Source organism: Anabrus simplex, chromosome 1 (assembly GCF_040414725.1).
Source record: "Anabrus simplex isolate iqAnaSimp1 chromosome 1, ASM4041472v1, whole genome shotgun sequence".
Lineage (NCBI taxonomy): Eukaryota > Metazoa > Arthropoda > Insecta > Orthoptera > Tettigoniidae > Anabrus > Anabrus simplex.
The window spans coordinates 526,877,096-526,899,171 of record NC_090265.1 but is presented as its reverse complement, the minus strand read 5'-3'; the positions used below and the strand labels follow the sequence as shown (position 1 = coordinate 526,899,171).

At 38.7% G+C, this 22,076-nt stretch overlaps 1 protein-coding gene across 1 annotated transcript in view; it reads left to right on the top strand.

The window, feature by feature from the left end:
• Positions 1 to 22,076, top strand: part of Pop5 (POP5 ribonuclease P/MRP subunit) — a 76,517-nt gene that overhangs the window by 30,936 nt on the left and 23,505 nt on the right. The window contains exon 2 of the mRNA XM_068227113.1: positions 9,861 to 10,009. Coding sequence (XP_068083214.1) covers positions 9,861 to 10,009 — 149 coding nt within the window. The remainder of the gene's footprint in view (positions 1 to 9,860; positions 10,010 to 22,076) is intronic.

Here is a 22,076-nt window from a genome sequence, read left to right as displayed (position 1 = left end):
GAGTCAGTAGGTCATTTATGCCTATTTACAAAAGATGAGAATAGTACTTGCCAGGAACTTCGCAAATGTTCCTTGTTAGTCTTTACCCTTTCCTATACCAGCACTACCAAATACCCATTTGTCTTAGTACGATGTTAAGTTACTTACCTGCACATCTGGACGTGGGGATTATAATGAGCATCGTATACCCTCGCTCCAACCGAATGCTGTGGAGAGGTTTGAAATTGTGCGATTACATTTGGTATTGAATTTATTGCCAAGATCATTCCTAATTATCCATCAGGTGAAATTCCGAATACTGGACAATCTGGATTTAATTATGTAGATTTATTGGCACATTAAGTGCATCCTATAACACTAAATACAGTAGAGTGAGGTGGCCACTTGGTGCAGGTCTTTCTATTTGATGCCCATGGACGACCTGCACATCTGTACATGGGGATTATAATGAGCATCGTATACCCTCGCTCCAAATGAATGCTGTGGAGAGGTTTGAAATTGTGCGATTACATTTGGTATTGAGTTCATTGCCAAGATCATTCCTAATTATCCATCAGGTGAAATTTCAAATACTGGCCAATCTGGATTTAATTATGTAGATTTATTGGCACATTAAGTGCATCCTATAACACTAAATACAGTAGAGTGAGGTGGCCACACGGTTCAGGTCGTGTAGCATTGAGCTTGCATTCAGGAGATGGTGAGTTCAAACCCACCGTCAGCAACCCTGAAGATGGTTTTCTGTTGTCTCCTATTTTCATACCAGGCAAATGCTGGGGCTGCACCTTAATTGAGGCCATGGCTGCTACCTTCCCAATCCTCACCCTTTCCCATCCCTGCATCACCTAAATCTTTGATGAGTTACTGCGACATTATAAGTTAAGAACTTCATTTCCCTGTATTGAGGAAAGGTTCAACCTATTCAATACTAAGTATACGATGTTTAGAACGTTATTTATTGTTGTTGTTATTATTATTGTACTAGTTGTTGCTAGTAACAATCTTATACGGCATACTTAGTATTGAATAGGTTGAACCTCTCCTCAATTCTATTGTGTTACTGCGACATTAAACCCCTAGCAAAAAAAAAAAGAAAAGAAAAAATTCTGGTGGTTTAACGTTGATCTTATTCACTGACTTTATTATCCATTGTATGGCTTTTAATACCGGGAGTGTCCAAGGGAGTGTTCAGTTCACTTGCTGCAGGTCTTTCTATTTGATGCCCATGGGCGACTTGCACATCTGGACGTGGAGATCATAATGAGCATCGTATACCCTCGCTCCAAATGAATGCTGTGGAGAGGTTTGAAATTTAATCCAAGCTTTTGGTACACAATCTCGTGATTAGAAATTTACACACTGAAGGTTTTCTGTGACACAGTGGTGGGAAAGGGCTAGGATTGGGAAGGTAGCGGTCAAGGCCTTAATTATGGTATAGCCCCAGCATTTGCCTTGTGTGAAAGAGGGAAACCGCAGAAAACTGTCTTCAGGGCTTTCAAAGATGGGGTTCGAACTCACCATCCCCTGAATGCAAGCTCACAGCTACACGACCTGAATCGTGCGCCCACCTCATTCTACCGTATATAGTGGTATAGGATGCACCAAACTGAAGTAGACTACTACCCACTGCATTCTTTAAGTCACTGGTTTTGAGAATTATAGAGAGTTCTTTGAGCCCATATCAATGCCCTCTGAAAGGATTGATGAATGCTGAGACTAAGTAACACAGTTATAAATTGATGAGGTACTTAAGCGAATTTTGTGACTATACATGGTCTCACCGAGCTCGATAGCTGCAGTCACTTAAGTGCGGCCAGTATCCAGTAATCCGGGGATAGTAGGTTTGAACCCCACTGTCGCCAGCCCTGAAAATGGTTTTCCTTGGTTTCCCATTTTCACACCAGGCAAATGCTGGGGCTGTACGTTAATTAAGGCCATGGCCGCCTCCTTCCCACTCCTAGCCCTTCTCTGTCCCATCCTTGCCATAAGACCTATTTGTGTCGGTGTGACGTAAAGCAACTAGCAAAAAAACAAAATACAGGGTCTCTCTTATAAACCCAGACCGAGCGCACGGTATTTGTACTCTGTGCTATGACAGCTGCCTCAGCCCAACTTACGTCGCGTGTGGGCGCCCTGCTGTAAGCGTGTATACAATCTTATATGAAATCTTACCTTATAAAAGATGCTGGAAGTGTCATCCTTCATAATGAGGGACTTCATAAACACCATTAGGATTTTCTGCACACCAATACCAAGAGTTATGACTGTTCACATGACCATTAAGATGAAACCAGGCCTCATCTGAAAAGAACACAAGCTGTGGGTCGAACAAACTATCATTCAGTGATGCTAGATACCTCCCACAAAATCTCACTCTCGTGGCTGGATTAGCAGGTTTTAAACAATGGGCCAGTGTAAACATGTACGGTTTTGATGTGTAACCGTTTTGTAGCTCTTTGTGCAGAAGAAACCAAAACCCCTACTTGCGCTAATTTTGTAATCGAGTTATTTGGTAACCATTCAAGATTCATACCAATGTCATCTAGCTTTTCCTCTGTTATCTGTACATGTGTGCGCATGTTTTTTATTGAACACTGAGCCAGTAGTTTCAAATTTATTTACAATTACATGAATCTGTGTTCATGAAGGTGGCGCTCACCAGGAAATTGCTGAACAAATGGATCGCATACCCATCGAGCCAACTTGTACTTAAAATAACTTTTATATACAAAATACGGTGTTGCAATGATAACTGTCTCACCATGTTAACAGGTGAGATTCAGACTGGCTATTGATGATAGGTCGAACATGTGCACGCTCCTTGCAAGTTCAATAACTATGTGCACACCGCCCGTACAGCTGCTTGGGTCTCGGAGAGTAGAAACACCGCTGGAAGGTCTGAGTTTATGAGAGAGACCCTGTAGATTGTAAGAGATCAACTAATTTGTTATTCATATGATGGTGATTGTTGTTTTGATGATGTGATCTGGGGAGAAGGTAAAATGAAATGGCATATGGCTTTTAGTGCCGGGAGTGTCCGAGGACATGTTCGGCTCGCCAGATGCAGGTCTTTTGATTTGACACCCGTAGGTGACCTGCGCATCGTGATGAGGATTAAATGATGATGAAGGCGACACATACGCCCAGCCCCCGTGCCAGCAAAATTAACCATTTAAGGTTAAAATTTCCGACCCTGCCGGAAATCGAACCCGGAACCCCTGTGACCAAAGGCCAGCACGCTAACCATTTAGCCATAGAGCCGGACGGGGAGAAGGTGAGGAGGAGGTACAACAACAGCTGAATGTACTGAATAGAAGGATTGAACAATGTGGATTGAGGATCAACATGGTGAAGAGCAAGACAATGGTGATGATTAAAGGAAGTAAAAAAAAAAAAAAAAAAGGAAAAGGGGATATCAAAATTGCCCCCACCTGGTGTCAGCTGGAAAGGGGGAAATGATGATGATTATGATGATGCATTTCCCAGTTGTATCCTATTAATTTCCATATCCACTCTTCCATTTTCTGTCATTTCACTTCCACTCAGATAGATGAGAGTAGAGTATGGGCAGTGGAAATAAAATAACTGAGGAGTATGGTACAGAAGACAAGGAGGGATAGACCGGGCGAGTTGGCCGTGTGGTTAGGAGTGCGCAGCTATGAGCTTGCATCTGGGAGATAGTGGGTTCGAACCCCACTGCCGGCAGCCCTGAAGATGGTTTTCTGTGGTTTCCCATTTTTACACCAGGTAAATGCTGGGGCTGTACCTTAATTAAGGCCACGACCACTTCCTTCCCATTCCTAGGCCTTTCCTATACCATTGTCGCCATAAGACCTATCTGTATCGGTGCGACATAAAACAAATAGCAAACAAAAAAAAAAGGAGGGATAGGGTGAGAAATGAAGACATACGAAAAGAGCTAAATGTGGAAAAACTACACGATAAACTGGAGCAGAACAGATTGAGATGGTTTGGACATGTCAAGCAGATGTTAAGAAGAAAGACTGCCAAGACAGGCACTGGATGACAGGGAAGAGAGGACAAAGAAGACCAAGATTACAATGGATGGACTCTGTGAAGAACAGCATAGGACACTTTAACCTGGACTGGAACACAGTGTTTGGATGAGGAATGGTGGAGAGAGAGAGAGGACAAAGTGGGAAAGAACCATATTTGCCCCCACCCGGTGTCAGCTGGAAAGGGGGAAATGATGATGATGATGATTAAGATGATGTTTTGAGGGTGAAAGCAAGTTTCTGATGTTAACTCTAATCAGAGCAGGAAGAGGAAAAAAGTTAACTGTCCAAAAAATTGTTATCAGGAAAAGAAAGGGAAAGGCTTTGGAAGGTCTGGAAGGACTCCCTAGCTCTGCAAAACCTTATACTTTCAGAGTCATGAAGAATTATCTAGTGGTGATCTAATAAGGAAGAATGAAACCGAGGGGCCTGGCACAAATAAGTGGAAATAATGTCAGACTCGCAAGAAAACCTTCTGTTGGAGGAAGGAAACAATGTTGTTGTTTTCTTTCTCTACATGCTTATGTTAAAACACGTGCTCTCAGACATTTTGGCAACAGGGGTGCAATTACTTTGGGAGGTACATGACATTAAATGAGGAGGGAAGGTACGAGTTGGGTTCATAGGGGCAACAACAATTCTTCAACTAGAATTGGTCTATAACAAACAGACTCCAGTAATAGTAGTCTCTAAAAAAGGGGCATAAAACATAAATTCTCTGTACACCAACTAAATCTAATTATTGCTGCTGCGTCACATTTATTACACAGTCATTCTTGAAACAAAAATTTATAGTGTTACGAAAATGGTGTTGATTCCTTGTAGTAAATGCTGCAAAGTAACAGGTAACTGTGACAATCAGAACTGTGTGAGAGCTCATGTATCATGTATTTATACATTTTGGAAATGAAACTATCTAGAGGCTCAAGTTCATATGTTGTGTTAGTCGGTATTACTTTTCCTATGAGTTTGTCGGAGTCAAGATTACCTCATTCCAAGAATTTTTCTGTTTTTTTCCAGTGTCATTGTATACGATTGAGTATAAAAAGAACAGGTTTATTGCACTAGAAAATGGTAGGAAGGCTTCTTTTAAAAACATTTATTGAACAACTGCTTTGTCATTTTTTCTGACGAATTCCATTTCACTATTAAATTTTCTAGCTTGCACATTTTTCCTAAACTTTGTTACTTATGTGATGTGGTTTGTATTGAAAAACAACTAGTTTTGGCATTATAATAATTATAATTTCGTGTGGCTATTTCTTGTAAAGCAGACCCTCCGACGAGGGTGGGCGGCATCTGCCATGTGTAGGTAAGTGCGTGTTATTGTGGTGGAGGATAGTGTTATGTGTGAGTTGCAGGGATGTTGGGGACAGCACAAACACCCAGCCCCCGGGCCATTGGAATCAACCAATGAAGGTTAAAATCCCCGACCCGGCCGGGAATCGAACCCGGGACCCTCTGAACCGAAGGCCAGTACGCTGACCATTCAGCCAACAAGTCGGACAGTTTTGGCATTAGCATGCCTGATGAAGACATTATAAGACATTATAAGCATGACCGTATACAAATGTGTGGTCGTCCCTTTTGATTTCCCTGTTCCATTTATATCAGACATATCTTTAAAGTCTAAGATTCTTCCCTTGACCAGTTTTAATTAAAAAAAACACATTCATCAGCATTGTAAATCTGGTAATCGGTATATGAGCCCATGAATAATTTGCAATCATTTTTGAAAGCCTGTATTATCTGCTCTTGTTGGAATTTATTTTGAACTTACTGTGTTGTTATAAATGATGTTATTTTACAGCTTACTATGTTATTGTACTTATTAAAATGATGCAGCCAAGATGGACTAGCCTTGAACTTGTTTCCATCAGTTTGTAATTTGCATGTTTTCAACACCTTCATTTTGACTGTAAAATTTTGTTTCTGTTGAGTAAATTCCTTCATTTTGTATAAATGTCCTTCACTTGTTAACCATTTAAATTTATTTTACATTGATGGCCACAATCTGTGATTAATTTTTTGCTTATGATGTTAGGGTGTTCCTGGAAGCAGCCAATAATTCATGACTTTCACCTTTCCTGCTGTAGAAATTTCTCTGCATTTTTTCTTGGAGAAGAAGCACACAATTACTCTAATTGTTGTGAAATGCATGATTCTCCTTCAGAAGAAGATTATGTTGGTGTTCCTTAATTTATCTCACCCACTTCATCTTAATCTTGTTTTGCTTCAGTCAATATCTAATCTGGTGGAAAACGTATTTGCAATATTTAAATACAAAGAGCACTAGGAAAGTTTTGCAGTATGCAAAAACGGTTGGCTGGACACCCCTGCTATGGTGAGGGATGAAAAGAGGGGTGAAAATTGGTCTAGAAGACAGCAAGGCGCGACCTTCACACCAGTTGTTACCAAGCAGTGGGATTGAAAGCAAGTTAAGATGTCAGTGTTGTCTAAAGATGAATATCGCACAATTATCCGCTACAATTTTGCTCGTGGATTAACTGTTGACCAGTACCTGGAGGAAATGACTCCTGTGCTGGGGAAAGACTGTCCACATCGTACAACAATTTTCCGCTGGTAAAAACACGTGCAGAGGGAAAGTTTTGGGGTTGAAGACGATCCTCGTTCTGGGCGACCGTCTGAATCACTGAATGAGGAAAACATTGAAGCTGTGAGGAAAATGTTGCAGCAAGAGAGGCGGTTGACACATCGGCAGGTAGAAGAGACCCCCCACATCCGTGCACCAGCTATTCATTCAATTCTACACGACCATCTGTATGTTAGAAAAGTTTGTTCCCTTTGGGTGCCCCATTCACTTTCAGAGGAACAAAGGGCACATCGAGTGAAATGGTGCCAAAACATGCTAAAACAGTTTGAAAATGGGACAGCGTCAACAGCATCGTTACAGGTGACGAAACTTGGCTTTATTATTACGATGTCCCAACAAAATCCCAGAACAAGGTGTGGCTGTTTGAAGATGAGGGTACTCCTGTGACTGTGCCAAAGTCAAGGTCAGTGAAGAAAAGGATGATTGCAGTATTCTTCACTAAATGGGGCATCCTGACTCGGGTTGTGTTAGAAACACAAAGGACAGTTACTGCAAAGTGGTACAGTGAGACTTGTCTGCTTCAGATCATCCAGGCTCTCAAGCAGCTCCGTCCAAGGTCACGGCTCAACACTTGCCTCTTGCATCACGACAATACTCCAGCACATCGTGCTAATGTAACAATGGATTTTCTTGCCATATCAGGGTGGAAATTATTTTGAAAAAGTCTAAAGCGTTCACTCACATTGAAAAACTTTCATAGTGCCCTTTGTATTTATAATGTCCAACACTGTGATAGTTAGCACACAGTTTAGCACACTGAACAACAAACATTCTGTCAGTCTGTGAGCTGTTTCTATTGCCTGTGTATTGAATGCAGCATGTGCTTCTCGCAATAGTAGTTTGCAACCCAAGATACTGTTCTTCTTTCAAATATTGTTTTTCATTTTTTTTAAACATGAATGCTCCTCCTGTAAATATGTGCATGCAGGATAAAAATCCATAGATTGTACGTAAAAATTTTGGGAGTTTTAATGAACATTTTGGTCATTTCTTGAGCACCAAAATGTTAATATAACTAAATTAAAGAATGCAATAGTCATGTGAAGTTATTATGAGAAAAATATACAATTCCACTCACCCGTACTCTCTGACCACTCTATACTTCTTATTATTCTCTTTCTCCCCACTCTTCCTTTAGATGTAGTTATTCATCAGGCATAGAAATTGTGTGCCAATTTTGAAGTCGTATCAGGATGCAGATTTTTTATTCCATATGCGGGTTGGGGATTTCCCTTCGAATGATGCAATCAAGTGTGAGTTTTGAGTTCAATAAGAGGGGAGAGATTATGTAATTCAAGCCTAAAATGAATGCAGGGAAGTACCGTACCTAACGAGTGATGTTATAAATAAAACATCACGCAGTGAGACGAGCAATAAGTTTTTCAACACAAACATATTATGTACCATTAATCATTATTATTCATTTTCCTTAAATTTGGATTAATAGACATTTCAGGAGATTTTTTGTTGTTTTTTATCGGGTTTTCTGGTGTGTTGCAAAAACATCGAGAGATCTCCTGAAATTTCGGGCGTCCTGGCAACACTGCATCTGAATGGCATTACAGGACAGATCTGCATCCTCCTAGGCTCTGGTGCAACAGTGGAACAGTGTAACACATCGTATGCTATCAGGAGTGATAGTCCATCTCCGTTTATTGCGGTCCGGGTTACCGGCGCGTCGTCCACTTCTCCGCCTACCTTTGACTAATGTGCATAAACATGTTAGACTGCAATGGTGTATGGAACGACATCACTGGGGGCAGGAATGGCAGCAGATAGTGTTTTCAGATGAATCCATGTTCTGTTTATTTGAAAATGGCGGCCGCATTTTGGCTCGCCGCAGACAGGGGGAGAGGCATCACATTGACTGCATTCACACAAGACATACCGCGCCAACTCAAGGCCTTATTGTGTGGGGTGCTAATGGGTACAACCACAAATCACAGGTGGTGCGGGTGCAGGGCACTGTGACCAGTTTGACCTACATGAATGACATCCTGTGACCCGTAGCCATACCCTTACTGCACAACACCCCAGACGCCACATTTCATTAGGACAATGCGTGACCCCATGGTTCTGCATGAACACGTGCCTTCTTGTCGTCACAGGAAGTCAGACTGTTGCCCTGGCCTGCCCGATCACTGGACTTGTCGCCAATCGAAAATATGTGGGATATGGTGAAACGACCGGTGTGGCGCTGTGATCCAATGCCAACCACCAGAGATGAACTGTGGAACCAGGTGAATGCAGCATGGATGGCTATACCCCAGGACGTCATTCGCGCCTTATATGCATCGATGCCATACGCATGGAACAGGTTATCAATGCCCATGGAGGATCCAGTGGCCAGTAAGCAACAGACACATGCTGAACCTAGGTGACTGAAATGCTAATTGTTTCTGCAGAACATACTAATGAACATGTCCTGTGAATATGAACTTCCTAAGGTTTTCTGTTTTTTATGAACATGAGTGTAATATACCAATGTTGGAGAGGAGAAAACATATTTCTTCTTACCTAGGATCATTGATGACACATTGCATTTCATATGAACAAAACATACTCAGATATTGGAGAGTCACAAGGTGGTGGTTGGTAGTGTTGGCTATTTTCTAAGAGGACACAAGGCAAATGTTGGTGCTGTACCTTTTATAAGACCATGGTCGCTTCCTTCCCACTCTTAGCCCTTTCCTATCCCATCATTGCCATAAATCCTTTTGGTGTTGGTGCAATGTATAGCAGATAAAAAATAAAATCATTTAAGAGGAAGTACAGCTAGGGTGTCATAAGTCAGCCTTCATTTCTCAGCTGCATTACATGGCTTTCTTAACTGAGCTCACTGTCTTTCATATCAGACAATTCATCAGAGACTTCAAAAGCCTGACTGAAACCTGCTCCAGTTGTCAGGCCAGGTTTAACACCCATGAGAAGTAAACCTGGGGCAGTAGCAGAGGCATTGCTCCTATGCTTCCAATAAGCCAAGAATAGTTAAAGACAATATGAATGAAAATTTAAAAGAAGATGAATTTATTGTATTAAAACATTGTATTATTATCATTGTGGACACACTGCATTGTATCATATTTCATATTAACGAAATATATTGCTACTTCTAGCCCTCAATCCGAACGTTGTTTCACAGAGTAACTCCCCTCCTTCACTCCTGTAGATCCCTGTCAGGCTCTTCACTTCATAATTTAAAAAATATAATGTTAATTTTTTATTTGTAGGTTTATTGTAGTTGAAGTTAATTCAAACCCCAAAGTTCAAGATGCACCTCTTCAGATAAATAACATTACTTTAACTACCGCAATTCTCCAGAAAGTTGAGGAGCTGCATGGACAGTTCGGAATAGCTGCCATTAATGAAGGATTTGCAGGTATGTAAAGTATCATGTAGCAGTTTTAATTTTCAGAAAAATGGTAAAGTTGCTTGTAATTTATGTCTTCTACTACCCTTACACATTTTTCTCTCTCTTCATTCCTGTATTAATCAGGCTTTATCTTTTTTCTGCACTTCCTATATCATGATCTGCTTTCTCATTATCCTACACTAGCAGTTACCCGCGGCTTCACTCGCATGGATTTCATAATTTGATAAAAGCAATCATTCCTCGGTACTGTACTAAGACATTATCTGAAAATCCCTAAGTATAAAAACTCACCAAAAAATTGAGTTTCATTTACGCCAGAAACTCCTTGTAAACCATGTTTGTGGTACTGCCTTTTGGAGAAAAGGTAAGTAAAGTAAACTCGTGTCCTCATCCCGAGGTGGTGGAGCTCTTTTCAGGAACACCTCCCCATGGAGGTGAGCTGCAGGTACCAATTCAGTCACATGCCAGCCCTTGTGCCATTCTTAAATTTCTGGCAGTACCGGGAATCGAACCTGGCCCCCGGGGACGGCAGCTAATAGCGCTAACCATTACGCTACGGAGGCGGACTTTGGGGAAAAGATGACCATGCAACATAGAATTGTACATGTGAGAAACAGTCTTCTCTCAAGTCGAAAAATGTAAATTTAAAAAAATGTTTCTTGTTTTTAAAGGAGATTCCAAATACCTATTTCCATGTCTGTAACATCTTTAGTTTTTGAGATATAAGTAGAACGAATAAAAAGAATTCAACCCCTTTATCAATTCTTCACCCACCTCCACCTAAGTGGATTTTCCAAAAACAAAAAATAATGTTTTTTTATTTTTAAAGGAGATTCCAAATACCAATCGTCACACCTGTAATATCTTCAGGTTTTGGATATAAGTATCCCCATAAAAATTAATTCAACTAATTTCCACTTCTTTTCACTCCTGTTAAGTGCCTTTTCTGATGAAAAACATGTTTTAAAGGACTTTCCAAATACCAAGTTTCTTGTCTGCAACATGCTTAGTTTTTTTATACAGGTATGCTCATACAAATAATTAAACTAATTTTTCAATTCTTTCACCCCCTCTTAAGTGGATTATCCAGAAACAAAAGAATATATTTTTTCTTTTTTAAAAGATATTCCTCATACCAATTTTCACATTTCTAACATTTTTAGTTTTTGAGATTTAAGTATCCTCATACAAAGAATTCAACTATTTCAGTTCTTTCAACCCCCAAAAGTGGATTTTCTGAAAACAAAAAAAAATTACATATTTCTTTATTTTTAAAGGAAACTACAAATACCAATTTTTCACGCCTGTAACATCTTCGGTTTTTGAGATATCAGTATTCTAATAAAAAGAATTCATCCCCCTTTTCAGTCCTTTTAAACCCCCCACCTCAAGTTGGTTTTTCCGAAAACAAATTTTTTTTTGCATGTTTCCTTATTTTTAAACCGGGCGAGTTGGCCGTGTGGTTAGGAGCGTGCAGCTGTGAGCTCGCATCCGGGAGATAGTGGGTTCGAACCTCACTGTCGGCAGCCCTGAAAATGGTTTTCTGTGGTTTCCCATTTTCACACTAGGAAAATGCTGGGGCTGTACCTTAATTAAGGCCACGGCCGCTTCCTTCCCATTCCTAGGCCTTTCCTGTCCCATTGTCGCAGTAAGACCTATCTGTGTTGGTGCGACGTAAAGTAACTAGCAACCTTATTTTTAAGAGAGATTAAAACTACCGGTTTTCACATCTGTAACATGTTAAGTTTTTGAGATATACTGTAGATATACTGATTTTGAAAAATTCACCTCCCTTTTCAGTTCCGCTTTGGTGGATTTTCCGAAAACAAATTATCTAAGTTTCTTTATTTTTAAAAGAGATTCCAATTACCTATTTCCACGTCTGTAACATCTTTAGTTTTTGAGATATAAGTATCCCCATAAAAAGAATTCAACCCAGTTTTCAGTCCGTCCCCCACCCCCACCTAAGTGGATTTTTCCAAAAATAAAAAAAATACATGTTTATTTTAAAGGAGATTCAAAATACCGATTACGTCTGTAACATCTTCAGTTTTGAGATATAAGTACTCTCACTAAGAAATTCAACTCTTTTTTCACTTCTTTACACTCCCGTTAAGTGCCTCTTCTGAGAAACAAAAATAAAACATGTTCCTGTATTTTTGAAGGACTTTCCAAATACCAAGTTTCATGTCTGTAAGATGTTAAGTTTTTTACATATACTGTTCATATACTGGTACTCATTTTAAACATTCACCTGCTTTTTCAATTTTTTTCACCCCCTCAAGTGGATTCCCCCCCCCCCCCCTCAATAAAAATTCCTTTATTTTTAAAGGAGATTCCAAATACCAGTTTTCACATCTGTAACATTTTCAGTTTTTGATATGTAAGTATCCTCATAAAAAGAATTCAACTTCTTCACTTCTTTACACACCTCTCCCCTCATGAGTGGACTTTCCGAAAAAAATAAATATGCGTTTCTTTATTTTAAAGGAGATTCAAAATACCAACTTTCACGTCTGTAACATCTTCAGTTTCTGAGATATAAGTATCCTCATAAACAGAATTCAACCCCTTCTTTATTCCACCTAAGTTGATTTTCTGAAAACAAAAAATACCTGTTCCTTTATTTTTAAAGGGGATTCCAAATACTAATTTTCACGTCTCTATAACATCTTTGGTTTTTTTAGATATAAGTATCCTCATACAAAGAATTCAACTAATTTTTCAATTCATTCACCTTCCTAAGTGGGTTTACAAAAACAAAAGAATACGTGTTTCTTTACTCTGAAAGAGGATTCCAAATACAAATGTTTATGTCTGTAACATCTTCATCTTTTGAGATATAAGTATCCTCATAAAAAGAATTCAACTCCTTTTTCACCCCCACCCGCCGTTAAGTTGATTCCCCCCAGAATACGTGTTTCTTTATTTATAAAGGAGCTTCCAAATACCAATTATCATAACTGTAACATTTTCAGTTTTTTAGATATATGTATCCTCATAAAAAGAATTAAACTCCTTTTTTCACACCCACCCCCAAGTTGACCTTCCCCCAAAAAGGCGTGTTTCTTTATATGTAAAGGAGATTCCAAATACCAGTTTTCACATCTGTAACATCTTTAGCTTTTTAGATATAAGTATCCTCATTAAATAATGAACCAATTTTTCAATTCTTTCACCCCCCTTAAATGGATTTTCCAAAAACAAAAGAATGGATATATCTTTATTTTTAAAGAAGTTTCCAAATACCAATTTTCACCCTTCTTAAGAATCACAAATTTTCAAATGAAATGATGCACAGAAGGCCTGTAGAGATTTCAGACGAATTAAGAACACTGTGATCAGAACGAGTGAAGAAGTACTGGGCAGATAAGAATCAAACAGTACAACCTTCAAAGAAAAGTGTATATGGAAGACTCAGGTGGTCCAATGTGGCCAGTAAAGTTAATAATAATAATAATAATAATAATAATAATAAAAGGGGATTTCAAATCCCAATTTTCACGACTGTAACATGTTAAGTTTTTGAGATATACTGTAGATATGCTGATTTTGAAAGTTCACCCCCTTTCCTCTTCCCCTTAAGTGTATTTTGCGAAAACAAATTGTGCACGTTCCTTTACTTTTACAGGAGATTCTAAATACCAATTTTCATGTCTGAAACATGTTAGGCTGTGCGGTTAGGAGCGCGCAGCTGTGAGTTCGCATCCGGGAGATGGTGGGTTCGAACCCCACTGTCAGCAGCCCTGAACATGTTTTTCTGTGTTTTCCTATTTTCACACCAGGCAAATGCTGGGGCTGTACCTTATTTAAGGCCACGGCTGCTTCCTTCCCATTCCTAGGCTTTTCCTGCCCCATTGTCACCATAAGACCTATCTGCTTCTGTGCTACGTAAAGCAAGTAGCAAAAAAAAAAGTTACATTTTTTAGATATACTATAGATATACCCATTTTTATGATTCACCTCCTTTTCTCACACCCGTTCACCCTCCCTCCCCCTTAAGTGAATTTTCGAAAAACGATAACGTGTTTCTTTATTTTTAAAGGAGATTCCAAATACCAATTTTCATGTCTGTAACATCTTCAGTTTTTGAAATGTAAGTATCGTCATAAAAGGTATTCAACCCCTTTTTTTCACCCCACCCCCTTAAAGGGTATTTTCCGAAAACAAAAAAATATGTGTTTCTTTATTCTTAAAGGAGATTCCAAATACCAGTTTTTACGTCTGTAAACTGTTCATTTTTCAAGATATTGATATACCCGTACTCATTTTTATAATCCCCCTCCCTTTTCTCACATCCGTTCACCCCACCTTTAGTGGATTTCTGAAAAAGAAAAAGATATGCGTTTCTTTATTTTTAAAGGAGATTCCAAATACCAATTTTCATGTCTGTAACATCTTCATAAAAGGTATTCAACCCCTTTTTGTTACTTTTTTTCACTCCCTTAAGGGGATTTTCCAAAAACAAAAACTTTTTTTATTTTTAAGGGAGATTCCAAATACCATTTTTCATGTCTTTAAACTGTTCAGTTTTCAAGATATAGATACACTCATTTTAACCCTTTTCACCCCCTTAGCTACGGAATATCCAAAAATCCTCCTTTAGTGAGCACCTGCATTGTAATATGAATATATCCCCCCTTTATGTCCAGTAGTTTTGGCTCGGCGATGATGAATCAGTCAGTCAGGACAAGTTATTTTATATATATATTATAGAATCAGAATGTCGAACCAGTAGCTGAAGTTGAGTATGTAAATGAAAGATTTATTATTAATGCACATACATGTAAACAAGGAACTACTGACGATAATACAGGTGTATGTTCCACAGACAGGATGTAGCTTGGAAGAAAAAGAAGAGTTCCTCAATGAACTCGAAACACATATTGTTGGAGATGGGATCATGATAATGGGAGATCTGAATGCTCATGTGGGAACTGATGGAATGGGATATGAGAATGTTCTGGGCTCACATGGGTATGGCGATAGAAATGAAACTGTTGGACTTTTGTATCAGAAATAACCTGATAATAAAGAACACATGGTTTATGAAGAGGAATAGCCATAAGATCAGCCGATATAGTTGGGATGGACAGTATGGAACACTCATCGATTTTATGATAACAGACCGAGAATGGGGAAGATACGTCTTGAATACGAAGATAATCCCTAGTGAAAGTGTGGAAGGTGATCATAGATTACTGATTGTGGAATTAAAAGAAATAAAATTCCCTAAAATTGTGTTGAAGAAGAAACCAAAGATCAGGATTTGGGAATTGGAGGAGAAGGATAAAAGAATGGCATTCCAAGATTGTATAAAGAGGAAGTTGCCTAACACTGAAATACGAAGTGGAGAAGAAGAGTGGGACAATTTAAGACAGACATTTGTGGAAGCAGCAATTGAGGTATGGGGGAAAACCAAAGCAAAGGTTAAAGGAAAGGAGACACGGTGGTGGACAGACAAAATAAAAACAGAAATAAAAGAAAGGAACAAGGTGAAGAGAGAAATTGATAAGGAAAAGTAAAAAAATGTATCAGAGGGATGAGAATAAGATAGAAAGGTTACATGTAGAATACAAAAGATTGGAACTACAAGTAAAGAGGAGTATCAAGGAAGAAAAGGAGAAATGTTTGGGAGAGTTTACCAATAAAATTGAGCAAGATAGTCAAGGAAATCAGAAACTATTATACAGAGTAATAAAATCGTAAAGAATAAATCAAGAAAAAATCAAGGCATTAGAGAGGAAAGATGGATCCATAGTACATGACAAAAAGGGTTTTCAAAATATTTTGAAAAACTTTATTGTGAGGATGACTGCTCAGAGGAAGGAGGAGATAAGAAAATGGAAATAATAGATGGAGAAAAGAAAGAGAACCCGATAACATGGTTGGTACTTGAAAGGGCAGTGAAAGCAATGACCAAAGGTAAAGCAAGTGGAAAAGACAAATTCAATGCTGATATGATTAAGGCAGCAGGAAGCATTGGACTACAGTGGCTCTACAGAGCCATCAATGCCTTATGGAAGGATGAAAGGATACCTGAAGATTGGCAACAAGGAAGCATTGTACCTCTGTTCAAAAAAAAACAACAAAAAAAAAAAAAAAAAAAAACGGAAAGACCAGGCAAGTTGGCCGAGCGATTAGAGGTGCGCGGCTGTGAGCTTGCACCCGGGAGATAGTGGGTTCGAATCCCACTGTCGGCAGCTGTGAAGATGGTTTTCCGTGGTTTCCCCTTAATTAAGGCCACGGTCGCTTCCTTCCAACTCCTAACCCTTTCCTGTCCCATCGCCGCCATAGACCTATGTGTGTCGGTGCGACGTAAAGCCACTAGCAAAAAAAAAAAAAAAAAAAAAAAAGAAAAAACAGGAAGAAATGTGAAAATTATAGAGAGAGGTATAACTCTATTATCACATGGGCTAAAAATAATATAGAAAATCACAGACAAAAATTGAGGGATATAACAGGAACACAGTTAGAGGAAGAAAAATATGGCTTTAGACCGAATAGATCAACAATAGACTTGATATTTACAGTGTGAACAATAATGGAAAAACATCTGGAAAGAAACAAGGAATTCATGTTCGTATTTTTGGATTTGGAAAAAGCTTATGATACAGTTAAGAGAAAACATGTATGGGCATGCCTACTAAAAACGAATGTTCCAAAATAATTAATTAACAAGATAAAAATGTTGTATCATGAGAGTAAAAGCAGTGTCAAGTGGGGATTGGTGACTGAAACATTTTATACAAAAAAAGGTCTCAAGCAAGGAAGTGTGCTGTCACCATTATTGTTTATTATATTGATGGATGAAATTATAAAACGTGTAAAACAGAGTATCAGTAGTGATGAAGTGAATGCTTTGGTATTTGCAAATGATGTGGTGATTTGGGGAAAGGGAAAAAAGAAGTACAAAGAAGACTGGACATTTGGAATGAAAATCTGAAGGAGTTTGGAATGTTAATTAGTGAAAAGAAAACTGTAGTCATGCACTGTGGAAAAGAGAAAAAGAGAAGCCAAGTGAACATAGATGGAGAACGGTTAGAGAATGTGGAACAGTTTACATATCTGGGTAGCATTATTAATGGAAGTAATGAAATCAATCCTGAAATTAATAACAGACTAAGTAAAGGTACAACATTTTATCATCAAGTCAGAGAGCTTTTATGGGATAACAAAGTACCCAAGAGAACGAAATTAACATTATATAAACAGTATTTCATACCAATTGTAACATACGGACTAGAAAGGTTGGTAACTAATAAGAGACAAGATAGTAAGATCCAAGCATTAGAAATGATATTTTTAAGAACATCGATAAAAAAAAACAAGAAGAGATAGAATTCAAAATATTAAAATCAGAGAAGAGCTAAATATAGAACCGTTAGTACAGAACATAAAGAAAGCAAGACTGAGATGGTTCGGACATGTAAAAAAAATGGGAAAAGAACGGGTAGCAGGAATGGAATTGGAAAGAGAAGTTAAGGGAAAGAGACAAGTTGGAAGACCGAGAAGAAGGTGGATGGATCAGATTTGAAGCTGGATTGGATATGGCGGAAGTAATGGAGCAGAAGTGGAAGGACAGAAAGGAGTGAAGTAGGCTTGTTAACCACACCTGGGCGACTGGAGTGGGACATTGATGATGATGATGATGATCTGCATCAAGACAAAGTCTCTTAAGAATGATTTCCTTAATTAGTGTGGAAACTTATTTTCTCAAGAAAGCTGGGAAGTAGAAAGTAACTCATTGGAGGCTGAAATGAAAGAGAATTAAAATAACTGGGATCATGAGGATTGAACCTATTTATGGCGTGTCACTGTATGAAGTCATGGAGTTTGTCTTCACTTTTTGGATATGTAGGCTATGTTTATCTTTGTCTGTCCTTTGTGCTGCTTCCTATCTGACTCTGGCCTGGCTTTTTTTTATTCTTTGTACCGGTTCCTGTCCTCCTTTCTTTGATGTGTGTAGGAATCTTGTAATAATAAACAGCATTAAAAAATCATTTTAGTTCTGCTTACTTTCATATACAGCAAAGACTGTTTTTTCTGGCACATTTGGGACTGAAGGATTGCTGATTATAGCAATTTTGCAGATATTAGAATGCCAAGTTATCATCACTTTTGTAATATATCGTATATGACCATTGGGATATTAGCAAACGATGATATACACAGTACTAGAAGCCAACAGATTGTCATTTCATGGTCCGGTGATTTCTTTTTTCCACTGACATTGAATTTTCGTATATCATGGCGAGTCTTGAAACTGGCTAACCAGTTATCTGAAAACAGCACACTCTTCTATTGGTTCCATTTTTTCATACATTTTTTTAACATTCTGTATAATCATGGGTCCCGAGGTAGGTACTCCCTCTCACTGTTTAATAGTAAACTAATATTACAAAATGTCAAGTTGCTCCAGCTTGGTTTCCATAGAAGATGATATTCAGTGATGGACTTGTTTGATTCTGTGGTTGAACAGAATTTCAGCACTTTGTCATTCTGCTTAGCACTGTATGTCTAGTAGCAGATGATCCAATGCCACATTTGTTCATTAATTTATAACAGTTTTTGCCACATTAACTCATTTACACTGCACCATCTGATGAACACTCATTGAATTGTGCAGGATTTTCAAACTCTCACTGGTGGTTGGTGGGATAGAGAATCAGAATGAAGTACTTGATCAGTTGTATGGGTAATAGAACTTTCTGAAGAGCAATATTGCTGGATGAAAAAATCTTCTACTGTAATTATTCTTAATTCATAAATAATAGAGGAGAATCGGGTAATATGGAATAGTCGGGCAATATGGAATACCACAATATCTTGCCTGTAAGGTACTCCTCTCAGGTGGAAACTCGTCGAATTACGGTAAATGTTCTCATGATGCTTTGTATTCAGTTTCGACATGCTCGTGAGTGAGGTTAGTGCGTGGAGCAAGAATATTTGTTTTTCATACTTGAAAATTTTTTGCAGGTAATTCTTTTAAAGCTTGTATTAATTACCAACACTGAGTTTAGTCCTGGGAAATCCAATGTTACATATTGTACAAGAGTTGCTTATATTGCTACACCAGTGTAACTTCCTTGTGCAAAGTTAATGGCATGACGAATCCTTTAATTCAAACATGGTGTGTCGCGGTATATGGAATACTGTTTTAGTTTCAAAGTAAAATGAGGTTTAAAATTAATTAAAATTAATTGCATTAATCCTGGTATATTATAACATTTAACTACCTATAGATCTCAGTTTCTGCATCTGTGACGTTTGTCACTGAATGAACAAGTGACTGTAAAAAGAAAACTCTGAATAATTAGTGTATACAGATTATCATTTAAGTTAATTACCAATTTTATTTTTTCGATTTTTTAAAATTTCTGTACGTCTACCTGTAAGAACGTTCCTTAAATATAACTGAAAGAATTTATTGAAGCTGTATTTTAATTTACATATTATTTACCCTACTATTCCATATTAGCCAACTATTCCGTATTACCCACCAAGTGAGACTTTTTGAAAGAAATAATTTTGACGTGAAGACATTAACAATTTACAATTTAAAAATATAGAGAATCTTGGCTAATTATTTGAATTTTCAAACCATATTTATTTATATTTCATAACTGATTTTGGTAAGAAGTTATACTGCCAAAAGTAAATGGTATTCCATATTACCCGATTCTCCTCTAATAATGTTATTTGCTTTACTTCCCACTAAATACTTTTACGGGTTTCGGAGATGCCGAGGTGCTGGAATTAAGTCCTGCAGGAGTTCTTTTACATGCCGGTAAATCTACTGACACGAGACTGACATATTTGAGCACTTTCAAATACCGCCGGACTGAGCCAGGATCGAATCTGCCAAGTTGGGGTCAGAAGTCCAGCGCCTCAACCGTTTGAGCCACTCAACCTGGCAGTTCATAAATTCATGCTGCAGTTAATACACTAATAAAGATATCTCATACCTGTCAATGACTTCACAAGAGTACATTGTAGATTAAATATAAACTTTCAATTGCTATAAGTAAGGAAGTTTTCTATGGTAGAAATGACCATTAATGGGAAAAGTACAAGAAAAAAGTAACTGGGCTGAATTATAGTTTACTGAGAAATATTTTACTCAGTTCAATACTTTTTCAATGAATAATCAGTGCAGGATAAGATGGCGGAGAGCTCAGTCATAGTGTAAAGTGTGTGTCAAGGCTAACTCGTAAATCTGCAAGATAAACAGCAACTAAGTGCCATTCGCGACCTAATCTCCATAGTTTTAATAATCACCGTCCAATACTGACAAAAATCATGACGCTATGGGGTGTAGTTCAAAAGGTATCGGCAATTGAAGATGCGATGCAGCATTTTCGCGCCCAACTCGAGGCGACCAGCAGCGCCAACCGGGAGGAGAAACTGCAGCGGCTGGAGGAGGAGTTCTGTGCGTTTCAAGAGAAAGTGTCTGGTGAACTGAAATACATAAAAAACAATATTTTAAAAATGGAGGAAAAGCTGGACGAGCAAAGAGAACGGATGGACGAAGCGGAACAATACAGCCGCCGAAACTGTCTAATTTTGCATGGCGTCCCGGAAGCACCAGGTGAAAACGTGTACGCTAAAGTATTATAAACTATTAAAGAAAAACTGGATATCGAGCTTAATATGTCGCCTAGGTGTTCTGAAGCGAACAACGGCTGATGTGGTTGCCACGGGTAAACGCCCACTGATTATTAAGTTCCTGCGGTACCAGGATCGTGACCGCATTTGGAGAGCTAAATGTCTGCTAAAAGGCACGCACCTTCTCCTTACGGAATCGCTCATGGGTACCAGGAAAAACATTTTAAATCATGCACGAGATCACTTTGGCTTAAATCGTGTCTGGAGCCAGGACGGTCGCATTGTTGTGCTATGTGACAAGGGACGAAAGGTGTTAATTGCTACAATGGTACAACTTGTTAGTTTAATGTAAAACACGAGTGAGCATTGATACGGACTCATTACTGAGATGGCATTAATGGATAATGTTGTAGTTTTAAGTAAATGTGCATGTATGGGTGTGAGTGAATGTGATTGTGCCCCTGGAAGTACTTGTGGTGAAAACAAGGTGAGTAAGCAGAAGTCTTTTCTAGATAATGGCTAGTCACAATACAAGTGCTATTTCTACCGATTGTAGTGACCTTGATGTCAGTGACCCGCTCCCACCCCCTCCCCAGTCGCCCCGCTCACCCTACCCTTCAACATCGTCAGTGGGAAACATTCTAAGGGAAAGTCTTTCAAGATATCGGCGAGCCCGACAGTGTTGTCATATTAACGCGCATTCGTTAATGGCTCACATTGACGAAATACAGGGTGTTTACAAATGAATATCGGAGTTTTAACGCCTTATAATATTGAATACGTTAAACTTACAGTTATACATTATATGTCAAATGAAAGAGCAACTCAAACAGTTTTGTTTGTTGGCACCAGTGCGCATGTACGTGCAATGGTTTCGCCGCAATCCGCTAGACAGCGGTAGTAGCAAAGATGGCGACTAGTGAACAGAAAACTTTTTGTGTTTTGCAGTTTGCAAAGACAGAATCTGTAGTTACTGTGCAACGTGCGTTCCGCATTAAGTTCGGTTGTGATCCTCCAAGTGATAATAACATTCGCAGATGGTATCATAAGTTTGAAGACACCGGTTGCCTTTGTAAAGGGAAGAGCAAGGGACGACCAAGATTAAGTGAAGAGACTGTTGAGCGAGTGAGAGAGTCATTCACTCGCAGCCCAAAGAAATCAGTCCGGAAGGCTAGTCGTGAATTACAACTTCCTGCGTCGACCGTTTGGAAAGTTGTAAGAAAACGCTTACAGCTACGTCCTTACCGTTAACAGTTATTACAGGCTCTAAAGCCGGCAGACCACAGATTACGTGCCAACTTCGCAAACGACATGTTGTTACATGATTATGAGTTTATGAATCGTGTTGTTTTCAGTGATGAATCGGTCTTTCACCTTAGTGGACATGTAAACACTCATAATGTGCGCATCTGGGGCTCAGAAAATCTCACGAGTTGGTACAAATGCAACGAGATTCCCCTAAAGT